This window comes from Mus caroli, chromosome 7, assembly GCF_900094665.2.
Source record: "Mus caroli chromosome 7, CAROLI_EIJ_v1.1, whole genome shotgun sequence".
NCBI lineage: Eukaryota > Metazoa > Chordata > Mammalia > Rodentia > Muridae > Mus > Mus caroli.
In genome coordinates, this window is record NC_034576.1 from 145,947,636 (window position 1) to 145,959,597 (window position 11,962).

General features: G+C 51.8%; 1 protein-coding gene across 1 annotated transcript; it reads right to left on the minus strand.

Moving 5' to 3' along the window:
* Positions 1–225: 225 nt before the first annotated feature.
* Mrgpre (MAS related GPR family member E) lies at positions 226–4,307 on the minus strand. The gene is made up of 2 exons (XM_021166001.2): positions 4,223–4,307; positions 226–1,864 (listed from the first exon to the last, which is right to left on the minus strand). Exon 2 carries the CDS (start codon positions 1,813–1,815, stop codon positions 883–885), a length of 933 nt encoding a protein of 310 aa, XP_021021660.1. The 5' UTR covers positions 1,816–1,864; positions 4,223–4,307; the 3' UTR covers positions 226–882.
* Between the last annotated feature and the right edge of the window lie 7,655 nt (positions 4,308–11,962).

Consider the following 11,962-nt stretch of genomic DNA (forward strand, 5'->3'; position numbering starts at 1 on the left):
CCAGTGGTCTCTCTCCTCAACACAGTTCCCTCTGGGCTTGGTTTCCTGAGATGATGGGTCCTCTAAAGCTTAAGCTGACCTTGAATTCTATTTTCTGTGTGTGTGCGTGCGTGCGTGTGCGCACGCATTTGGAGTCACACACATGTATGTATGTATGTATGTATGTATGTATGTATGTATGTATGTATGTAGTATGTATATATGTATGTGTACCACATGCATGCAGTGTCTGCAGAAGCCAAAAGAGGGAGTCAGATTCCCTGGAACTAAAGTTACAGATAAATCCCAGTCAGGGGCTACAATCCTGCCCTAGTCTCTCAAGTAGCTGGGATGACAGGCCTGTGCCAGCATTGCCTTCTGGCAGTGATGTGGGGTCAGGAGGATGCCCTCTGCCACTTAGGACTTCCAAGTTCAGCCACTGAGGACTTCCAAGCCACTTATTTCCCCATACCTAACTGAATGTCCAGTTTCAGTGTCATTTATCCCTCACTAAAGGAAGGAGCATGGGACACCAAGAAAAGTCACTGCACACTCTAGCTAGGAGGATGCTAGTGGTAGAGGGACAGTTGCCCACCACCAGGACTAGCCTGTCTCACACCTGCTCTGTCCCCTCACTGTAGCAATGGGGGAAGAGAGGGTGGCCATGGAAGCAGCAGCTATGAGGTGGTCCAGGAGCTCTGCCTAACACATACAACCCCAGGCCCTCCTCAGAAGCATCACTCTCTGCCCCTTCCCAGAATCCTCCCAAGGGACACAGCACTGGGTCATCAGCAAAGATGTCCCTCCAGAGTCTTACTGATGGAGCTCTGATCCCAGCTTTACCTACATCAGGCAGCTCCCTGGGCCCCCATGGGCTGAGGCTGCAGTTGTGACCCACTGTGCTTAGACAGTCATGTCCACAAGTCCCCCTTGGGAAGCCTCTCTCACAGCTCCCAGCTCAGCCTCATCTCCAAGTGCCCGCTGGAGCACCAGCCGGAGGGGTTCCCGAAACCTCTGGCCAGGTGTGCTGCCCAAGAAAAAGTAGATGGCAGGCTTGGCTGCGCTGTGCACACTGGCCATGAAGAAGCTGAAATGATAGAAGTAGAGGGGTGTGTGCCAGGACAGGTTCTTGGACAGCCAGAAGATGCCAAAGGGCAGGCCGCAGAAGAGGAAGAGCAGGACGGCCAGCAGGACCAGGGTGGGGAAGCCCCGAGGCTGGTGCCTCTCTGGACCACGCTCCACCCGCAGCAGCAGGAGCAGGCTGGTCACACACATGGTGCAGCACAGGGCAGCCAGGAGAACTGCCACCACCAGCCACAGCATGTCACACAGGTGATAGCTGGGTGCTCCGAAGAACTGGGTGCAGGCGCCGCTCAGCAGCAGGTCCAGTAGCAGGCAGAGCACCCAGATGAGCGCACACACGCAGGTGGTCAGGTAGCGTGGGCGGCGGCACAGGTACCAGGCAGGGAAGAGAGTGGCCAGGCACTGCTCCGTGCTGATGGCCGCCAGGAGGCTCAGGCCCACAATGTAGCAGAAGAACCGCAGCATGGTCAGGCTGATATGTACAAATTCAGGGAAGTTCAGCTGGTCCTGCAGCAGCTCAGGGATGATGGCCACCATGTGGCAGCAGAGGAAGATGAGGTCGGCGCAGGCCACATCCAAGAGATAGATGGAGAAGGGGTTCCTGTAGACATTTTGGTTGAGCAGCCAGAGGGCCACTCCATTGCCCAGCAGCCCGCCCAGGCTGAGGAGCTCTGTGAGGGACAGGATGGTCAGGTTGAACGCCATTTCTCCCTGGGTGCTGGGAGAATCTGTGTGCATGCTCAGGGACGTCATGGCTGATGTCTGCGGAAGTCTGTGTTACGTTTTCTCTCTCCGGACACCCCTGAAAAAATAATGACAACAGCTCAGGGGCCTGACCCTGCTCCTGCCCACTTCTGAGGTAGCCAGGTAGCTAGGGAATAGTAGGTGACAGAAATGGTGACAGCCCCTGGAGGAAGTACACACCTTTCATTCTGTCTCATCACCTTACCTAACCTGCCTCTCCAAGGTAGAAAGGTTTCTGTCAGTTGTTCAAAGAGCCCCGTTCCAGGAGCTCATACTGTGTGCTCTGTGCTTTCCCTAGAGGGTCTGGATGATCTGGAACATGGGGAGAGAAAGAGGAACCCAGACCTGTGGCTCCCTTTGTACAGGGTACATAGGAGCTGGAGGGATAACTCTAAAGGCCCCCTTGTGTTTGCCATCAGCATAAAACTCTCTCAACTCTTCTAGGCCTTTCTGGAACATTCCATGAGGGTGTATTGCCAGTAGGCTCTGGACCCTCTAGCTGGCCACCATATGTCATAGGCAATGTAGGCCCAGCAATCTCTCTCTCCTTTGCTGTGGGTCCACAGCCAGACAGAACTCCAACCCTTTAGGGACTAGGGAGGCCTCTCATTTGTCCCTTTCCTTCCTTGAGGGGAAAGAGGCAGTTGTTTGAAGGTGATGCTGAGCAGAGTCCTCACCTCCTGCCTTCTTTGCCTGAGGAAGTGGCTCACTGATGCTAGAGGGTGGGGCTGAAGAGTCAGTACAAACCTGACTTAACATAGCTGGGCAGCACCATTGAGGCAGCTAAACTCCATACATACCTCACTAGAGACCCAGACCTCAGAAGGGCATCCACATCCTACCAGCATAGTTCCCTGTCCCACGCATTAGCTGGGGTCCCCTGTCTTATCCCAGCACCTGTGGCCATCTGTCCCCATCACTGTCTTCCGCTTTTCTTTGTGCTTTGGAGAGATAGGACAGGACCTTTTTCTCCCTCAGAGACTGGCTAGAGCCTTCTTCCTGACTTGGTGTGGCTGGTCCTCTGGTCTCCTTTGGGTAGTGGGAATGTCAAGTCCTAGGTGAAGATTAAGGACTCCACTTCTGGCTTTGTGTTCTATCTTAGCTGGCCAGGCCCTGAGGGGCAGTGGGTGAGAGTATAGAGAGCAGTAGAGTGATTGGAGTCTAGCTGGTGGAGCTGGCTTCTCTGAAGTACTACTATCCCATGTTATCCAGCCAGGTGCCCCCTGAGCCCACACTCCACAGGGAAAACGCTGACCATGGCTCCTGGCATTCCAGCTCTTACTGGTGGGGTGAGCCAGTGTTCCCACACCCTGGAAGCCTTGGAGGGGTTGCCATGGTCAGGGGGCAACACTCAGAAGTGAGACCCCTGACACAACCACTCAATTTCATACACCCATGCGCTGAGCTGCTTCCAGGACCCCAGGGAGACTGGCTCTAAAGGAGTGGGTGGTCTTCTCAGCCTTGGGGTGCTGCAACCTCCCTCCCTCTCCTTTTCCGGCCTGGCTTCCTCACTTCCCTCTCTATCCGAGAGGCCTGTATGTATACCAAGGGCCTCAGTGCCAGTTAGAAACGAGGACTAGGGAGAACACAGTTCTGTACACCCCAGTACAGAAAAGTCTGGAAAGGAGGGAAGAGGAGAGAGCACAAGGAAAGTGAGGTGGGCAGAGAGAGGAAAAGGAGAGGGAGGGGAGGGAGGAGGCGAGCAGAGCATGGGTTTTAGCAGAGCTATAGCCATACTGGGGAATGATAACAAGAGCAGCAATATAGGGGTGACAGGCAGGACAAGGCTTAGCCAGGCCTGGCCAGTGTCCCTTTCCCATTAGAGCCCTGTGTGTGGGCTGTGTAAGGGTCACCTGCCCAGATGGAGGTTGGGGTCTCAGGGCTGAGTAGCAGGAAGGCACTCTGTGGGTGGAAGCAGAAGAAAGAGGACAATGGAGGAGAAATGTTGATCTTTCCTTGGAAACACAGGAGGTTGGAGTAGGACATAGGCGTGGCTCTGCCTTCTATAGATTGGCATCAGGCACACCCTGCCCTGGCTCTGCTCTTGTTGGGGACAGTGAGGACTGAGGACCAGTGTTCCGGCAGCTGTCTCCTGGTTCTTCTGCACTCTCCAGGGAGTAAGACCCATCCTTTTCTCCCTCAGGGGACACGATAGTCTTGGGGGGGGGGGAGGGGAACTGCTGGGACAGGAGCCTCACCACAGGTGGGGGGAAAGTGCTGCTTAACTCAGCTTCCCTTCTGGAGTGGCCCAGAGCTGCCTGCAAGCCAGATGGCACAGCCCAAGTCAGAGGATGGAGGGCAGGTCAGCTGCTCCTCCCCCATTCACCCAGCCGCCGCCGCCGCCGCCCCCGCATCTCCCAGAAGACATCCCGCTCCTGGGCTGCCCAGCTCTGACCAGCATCCCGTGACTGCTCACCGTTCTGCTTCTCCCTGCTCCACCCCGGGTCTTGGAGGAACTGGCCAGGAAATTCCTGGCCAGGCGGAGGCTCCAGCTGCTGCCGGAGCTGCCGGGCTGCAGGCAGGCGCTCAGACTCCGCGTCAGCCGGCTGGCTCCTCAGTGTCACATGGTGTCGGAGGGGATAGGGCTGGTCAGGAAATAGCCTCTCTAGGGACTTTGTTTGCAAGCTGGGTTCAGCTTCTGCTCAGGTGTGGATAGCAGGAGGTAGCCAGCTCCTTCCTGCAGTCTTCCTGGCAAGCCTGGTACTCAGAGAAAACCAGGATAGCTCAGGGAAGTTCAGGCACGCCCTGCAATGACCTCACAGGCTCTCCTGTCTAGGCTCAGATACCCAGGGGCCCTTTAGAGACCACATTTGTCTACTGATGACACAGAGGGGCCATCATGTGCCAGGCCTCAGAGACCCTCTGTCTCTAATGAGCAGCGTGTAGAACATAGAGGCTGCTGGCCCTAGCAATTTCAGGCAGCAGTGCAGTGGGAGGCAGGTTGTGGCTGAGGCAGAGGACCATAGCTGGTGTGTGTGCAGTCTCCTGCAGAGAGGGGGACGAGAGGCAGCTTCATACCGGGGGAACCCTAAGAATTCAGGGCTCTCCGATTATCTTAAAACCATGGGTCACTGGTCATAGCTGGTGTTCAGTGAGAAAGAGCATGCACGTGTTTTAGCTCAGGATCTCCAGAAGTGCAGGCCCTAGTAACTCTCTTTCTCACCTCTCACTGTAGTGTTGGAGGAAAACTTTAGATGTATGGGAGAGTCCCAAGAAGAACCCCAAATTCACCAAGGGTAAACGGTTCCCATGGCAATGATGCCTGTGTTCCTATCACTTGTGGAGCCAAGCTGGAAAAAGTTCCTGACAGTGACAGTGTCCCTTAAGAAGTCTGGGCTGCAAACCTGAAGCTCTGGCATCTCCCCTCATGACCACAGGGTGACAGCCACATTCAGGAAATCATGGTGTCTGATGACTGTTGGCAGCTGAGTCCGGAGGGCGCCACCTGTTGGGATGTCTTCAGGCTCCGTTCCCAGCCTTATCTGGGGCTGGGATTCTGTACAATCTCTGCAAGCTGCTGCTAGCTTGGCTGGCCACTCCCTGAACAGCTGTGCCAGCAGGGGGTGCTAGAGAGGTGCAGGGCAGAAGAGAAGGGTCCTATCCAGTCTTGTGTGTGGACATCTTCTGTTCTGTTCATTTGAAAGTCTCTTTTAGCCCAGCTTGGCCTTGAACTCTTTATGTGGCCAAGGAATCTCTGATCCTTCTTACTCCTTCTCCCAAGTGCTGAAATTACAAACCAAGGTTAAAGTTGCGTGCCCCCACACCTTGCTCATGTGGTTCTGGGGGTAGAACCAGGGCTTTGGTTATGCTAGGCAAACACTCTGCCACCTGAGCTCCATCGTAGTCCCACCTCACATTTTGAACCCTCTTTTTCTTTTGCTTTGGCTTGTGATACCATCCAAACTGCTCAGCAATTCTCCCAGCCTGGTGGTAGCAGTTGGTTTCAGTTTGTGGTCTTTGTAAAACTTGAAAAAAAAACCACTCCTTATCTGATGTTTGAGAGATACCAGCTACCAGCTGGCTGGCTGCCCTCCTCAAAAGCCTGAGGTGTGACTATGTGGCCTCAAGGCTTGGAATGAATGCTAACAATGGCAGCTCCTTTGAGTCCCAGGCTGGGGGTGGGGGGGTGGGGTAAGTGGGTAGAAGATTCTAGAAGCTGCTGCCTCCTGCAGTGAGAAGGTAACTACCTGCAGGTCCTACTTCTGCATGGTCTTAGGGTTCCCTTTCCAGTTTGTGTTTTCAGAGACACGAAGCTCTTGCCTCTTGACTATCCTCCCTGCTAGTGTTGGAATTGTCCCAGGAGTTCCACACACACATGCCATTTGTCTGGGTCTGGCAGTGCTGTTGTCTTTGACCAGGGTGACAGGGTTCTTGGCAACTGTGACAGAAATGCTACTGTCCTTGGTATGTGTGGCCTCAGGGCGAGTCAGAAGAGCAGTCATGGTGAACTGTGGGTGAAGGGAAAGGCATTGAGTGTGGGAGTGTCCAAAACAACAGTGAGTCCTACAGAGAGCACAGAGTGACGTCCTCTGGGGCCTGGAACCCACAGTGGCTTATGCTAGCTCTCAGTTGTAAGGGAGGAGTACCAGCAGGAATCACTGCCCCATCACAGAAACCAGAGACTGCACCTGGGTGGGGCATGCCCCCCAGGTGGCTCCAGAAGGAGTATCCAGCTAGACAGAAAGGTAACTCAAGAACCCCAGAAAATGGACCAGAAATTTTTTAAAAATTTAATAAAATAAAAATAGTATAATTAGAAGATTGATGGACTTAAAGAACTTTGTATAGATTAACTTAGAAAACAAAAATACATATTACTAAGATGGGATGCCTCTCCCATGTCTCTTTGAAATAGACTTGTTATCCAGCCCTGGCACTTGCTATGTCCTTAAAGTGGGCATTGAACGTATAGTGATGCCCCTGCCTCTGCCACCCAGGCCTGCTTTCCTGAAATGCTTCACCATGTCTCCCTCCAAGAGATGTTCTCTTGTAGCAGTGCTGGGGCTGGACCTGGGCCTTGTACATGCTAGGCAAGTGTGATACCACTCAACTATGTGCCCTTCTACTGTGTGTAATGGCCACGAGGCAGCGTCCATGGAGGCCAGGAACCCAGAGGCTGTGGCAAACACCCAACACAAGCTGTGTGCAGACACGTGACAAGGTTGAGGACATGGTCTGACTGCTTCAAAGCTGCAAATGACAATGTGAAGAACTCTTAACCAAAGAAATTGTGATTTCTTTTCTTTTCTTTTCTTTTCTTTTCTTTTTTTCTTTCTTTCTTTCTTTTTATTTATCAAGACAGGGTTTCTCTGTGTAGCCCTCCATCCTGGAACTCACTGTAGACCATGCTGGCCTTGAACTCAGAGATCCGCCTGCCTCTGCCTCCTGAATGCTGAGATTAAAGGTGTGTACCACCACCACCCAGCTAGAAATTGGGATTCTAACTGAACACAAATAATTCTCCATCCACAATGGTGAAGCTAGTAAGTTCACTGGTCCATAAGGCAGTTAGGAAATGAATCGTCTGGACTAGGGAGATGTCTCCGTCTGTAGATGCTTGCTGTGCAGGCCTGAGCCCCATTTGTTGACTGTAACCCCAGCACTGGGGAAGGAGAAGTGCTCAGAGGCAGAGGCAGGTTCTAGGATTTGATAGCTGGCCAGTCCAGTCAATCATTGAGCTCAAAGTTCAGTGAGAGACTATCTCAAAAAATAAGATGGAAAGCAACTGTGGGAGACATTTAATGTTGGCTTTCATTCTTCATACACTTGCACCACACACCCTGTACATATGTGCACAGACATGTGTACACTCAGGAACTTGAGCACATGTACACAGAAGGAGAAAGAGGAGAGTGATTTTAATTTTGCAACTCTTTCTTTTTTCTTCCTTCCTTTTTCTCTTTCTCTCTCTCTCTCTCTCTCTCTCTCTCTCTCTCTCTCTCTCTCTCTCTTTTCTTTCTTTCTTTCTTTCTTCCTTCCTTCCTTCCTTTCTTTTTTTTTTTTTTTTTATTTTGGGTTTTCAAGACAGGGTTTCTCTATGTAGTCCTGGCTGTCCTGGAGCTCACTCTGTAGACCAGGCTGGCTGGCCTCAAANAAGACAGGGTTTCTCTATGTAGTCCTGGCTGTCCTGGAGCTCACTCTGTAGACCAGGCTGGCTGGCCTCAAACTCAGAAATTTGCCTGCCTTTGCCTCCCAAGTGCTGGGATTAAAGGCGTGCACCATCACCACTTGGTTCTCTCTCTCTCTCTCTCTCTCTCTCTCTCTCTCTCTCTCTCTCTCTCTCTTTCATGTATATAGTACACTGTAGCTGTCCTCAAGACCCACCAAAAGAGGGTATCAGATACCACTACAGATGGTTGTGAGCCACCATGTGGTTGCTGGGAATTGAACTCAGAACCCCCTGAAGAGCAGTCAGTGCCCTTAACTACTGAGCCATCTCTCCAGCCCCAACTTTGCAACTCTTTAGAAAATAGTTTCCATCCATTTTTAAAGGCAGTGTTCTGATGTCTAAGCTGGTCGCATACATTATGAACACAGAAAACTTCGGACCCACATCCTCTAATGACCTCCAATTACTTCTGCTTACTGGCCTCTCTGAGGCTGGCTCTGCAGGTACTGAGAGAGGTTGGACACTGAGACCAGGGTCAGATTGGTAGGGAGTAAGGCTGTAAAAGATACAACCCTGAAAACCAGAGCTGGGGGTTGGCTGTACTTTTCCAACCTGTGAGCTAAGGAGGCAGCTGAGGAACATTCGAGGCCTCCGCAAGTCTCAGGAACAGCACAGTTATTCACACAGGCACGGAGCTGGGTGGAGTAGGCAGTGAAGAGTGTCATCCAGCCAACACAGGCTGGGCTCTCCAGTGCTGTCTGCAGGCCTTGGGCTGGACCAAGCTTACAAAGCTTCCTGGGAATGCTGGCTGTTCCAGCTGTGATGTTATGGTGACATCTTGTTCCTGAGAAGTCTGTGTTGCTGGAACAGCCCCCACGATCCCAGGACATAAGTGGGCAGACCAGGGTGGATACATCTCCTGGGATCTGACTGCACAGGTCTGGCTTTGCCTGAAGAAAACTGAGAAAGGGCAGTTAGCCTCAGGGAAACACAGGGGAAGGGCTACCACCAAGGCTGGCTGGTGGGGAGAAGGGGATCCTTGGGTGGGGGTCTAGTAGTTCTGGAGCCAGAAGATGAGGTCCAGCTGGACTAGTGAGAGAGGAGATGTGGCTGGTGTGGGGAAGATTAGGGCATCAAGGCCAGACTTCTCTGGAATTAAAAACCAGTAACTATTAGCTTCCACCTAGGACTCAGTGTTCTGAGCCCCAAGTTAGAGGCTATTATAAGATTCGAGCTTAGCCTGAACAACAGGGATTTGGAGCTGTAAGAGCACTAGCTGCTAGTTTAAGAGGATCTGACTTCCTCTTCTGGCCTGTGAGGGCACCAAGAATATGTAACACACACACACACACACACACCTCCAGTGACATACTTCCAGCAAGGCTCTACCTCCTAAAGGTCCCACAACTTCCCCCAAACAGCAGTGCCAACAGGGGACCAAGTGTTCGAATTCAGGAATCTACAGAGGAAGACATTTCTCATTCCAACTACTACTACCATGAACATTTTTTGTCAGGTCAGGGACAGTGTTTTACCAAGGTAACCTTGTTCTGTGAGGTGGCAGGTGGCACTGAGATGTCATCTATTTCCATGATCCAAGGGTTGTGAGCTTCTTGTGGGGATGCTGAGAATTGAACTCAGCTCCTCTGTAAGAGCATCGCTTGGTCACCATCACTGAGCCATCTCCAGTTCATGAATGTGAGTTTATACACAGACTACAAGCGTCTCTTTCATCAATGGGTTTCTTGACTCCACTGCTGAGTCGATGAACAGAGATGGATTTGGGCTCCCCGGAGACTGTGCAAACACTCCATGTTGGTCCAGCCCAAGGTGCACTGTGGGAAGGCAGAGGCACCAGCTAGTCATTAACTAACCTGGCATAGTAAAGAGGTCAGTGCACCTCTGGGCCCCAAAGCAATGGCTGACTAGGCCAATTAGTAAAGAGTTCTCATTATCTATTCATGGATGGTTCACAGCTTCACAGAAGGTTCTGGGTAGACTCGGGTTCAATTTCCCAGCCGTGTGAATGACTGGGCAATTCTCCCTTGAGTGGCCAACTTCGTTTGATCCTTTTGGTCCCTCAGTTCTGCATCCTAGGATTGTCTTTTAGGCAACCATTCTCATTCAAATCCTTGTTTCAGCTTGCTCTCAGCAGGTGCCTGGCCTGAGATGGCATTCCCTCCATGGTGGTTTCTGAGGTTGGTAGTGTAGACCCCAGAGGCTCAGTGGGGCAGCTTTCCTGGTCTTGAGGACCCTTGTTCCCTGTGGATTCAGGGATGTAGCATTTGTGATATTCTGTGTGTGGGTGTGGATATGTTGTGACAGATACCAGCAAGTTCCTGATACAAACAAGTGCCTTGTGAAGTACTTGGCTGTGTTCCTCGTAATGTGGGGGAAATCCCAAGCGACCCATGACCCCAGGGATGGCTGCTTCCAGAGTTCAGAAGGTAGCACAAAACCTCAGTGTGAAGCTGGAGCTGTGGCTGGCTTCCCAAAGTGAAAAGGTCCCAAGTGTTTGTGCAGAGTGTGGCAATGAGATGCGTCATCCTTAGGGCACTGTCACACAGGAGGAGGGTTTTGTTCTTGTTGTTTGTTTATGTGTATAGATTTCTCACTTGCATGTATGTCTATGCACCCTGTGTCTGCCTGCATACAATTCCCTTGGAGGCTAGAACAGGACATCAGATTCCCCGGGACTAAAGCTACAGATGGTTCCACCCACGGTGTATGTGCTGTGAATTGTACTCTGACCTTTGGAAGAGCAGCCAGCTCTTTTACAAGTGGCTAAATACAATCTTAACCATTGAACCATCTAACTCTGTATCCCTGATCTTCCATCTCTTCCACTACTGTCCCTTCAGAAGCACATGCATGAGACTTAAGATGAGGATTCAGGCCAATGGCCAGTGCACACAGCCAGTGTCTGATAAGACTATGAACCTACCAAGAAATCAGAGGAAAGCACAGCCTACTACACAAGTCTCCATAGAAGTCCATTATAAATGGGAATCGCCGGGAGACAGAGGGAGGAAAATATCAGAAACGATCGGTGGGCCACAGAAGAAGTTGCAGGACCGCAAGCAGAATGGACACAGATAAACTGACCCAACCTACATGTGATCCCATGTACAATTTCCCAAGACCTGCCACAAGAGGGCACTGCCCCTACACAGTCGGGCAAGACTCAGTTCAGGGACTAGTGGTTGCAGGCCAGTGACAATGGCGCCTGGGTCTGGGCACCATGCCAAGGTGAAGCAGAGCACAGGCCAGGAATAGACTAAGACTCCCTTCACCTCTGTACTGGAGGTGGACATAGATGGGTTTGCAGTCTTACCCTCAGCTTCCTGTCTCACTCCATAAACCTCCCCTAAGGACCTCCAGGTCTCACCTGCTCTCTTCTGCTTCTGCCAGAGGGATAGTGTTTGTCTAGGCTGAGCATTTCAGCCTCTATCCTAGCAGGAAATCTAGGCCAGGTTCCTGGATGCCTCCACCATCCTGGTTAGTGGGGTCTGCCTGAGAAATACAGGAAAGGCCCGAGACCAGAAAAGGGCTCAGTTCCTCCCTAGCTCTCTCTTCTTCCATCCTCCATGTCCCCACAGCTGAGGACCTGTTTTCTCTGAAGCAAGCTCCCCCCAACTTCAGCCCATTTGCAAGGAGAGACTGTGACAGACTCCCCAGGGTCCTGCCACCTGAGTAACGGGGGAGCACAGCTTCCCCCGTTGGACGCGGGACACTGGTTATTGGTTTGTTTGTTTAGACACTGGCTATTGGTGATTAAAAAGTCCCAGCAGGAAAGTGGGAAGGTGAATCGGTAATTAAGTGTTCGCTGTTCTTACAGAGGACCTGAGTTCAATTCCTAGTACCCACATCAGGCTGCTTACAATTGCATGCTTGCTTCCCTGGTTCCAACATCCTCTTCTGATCTTGGCAGCCACCTGTGCACAGAGTGCAGTGCATACATCTCTCTCTCTCTCTCTCTCTCTCTCTCTCTCTCTCTCTCACACACACACACACACACACACACACACACACACACACACACACACA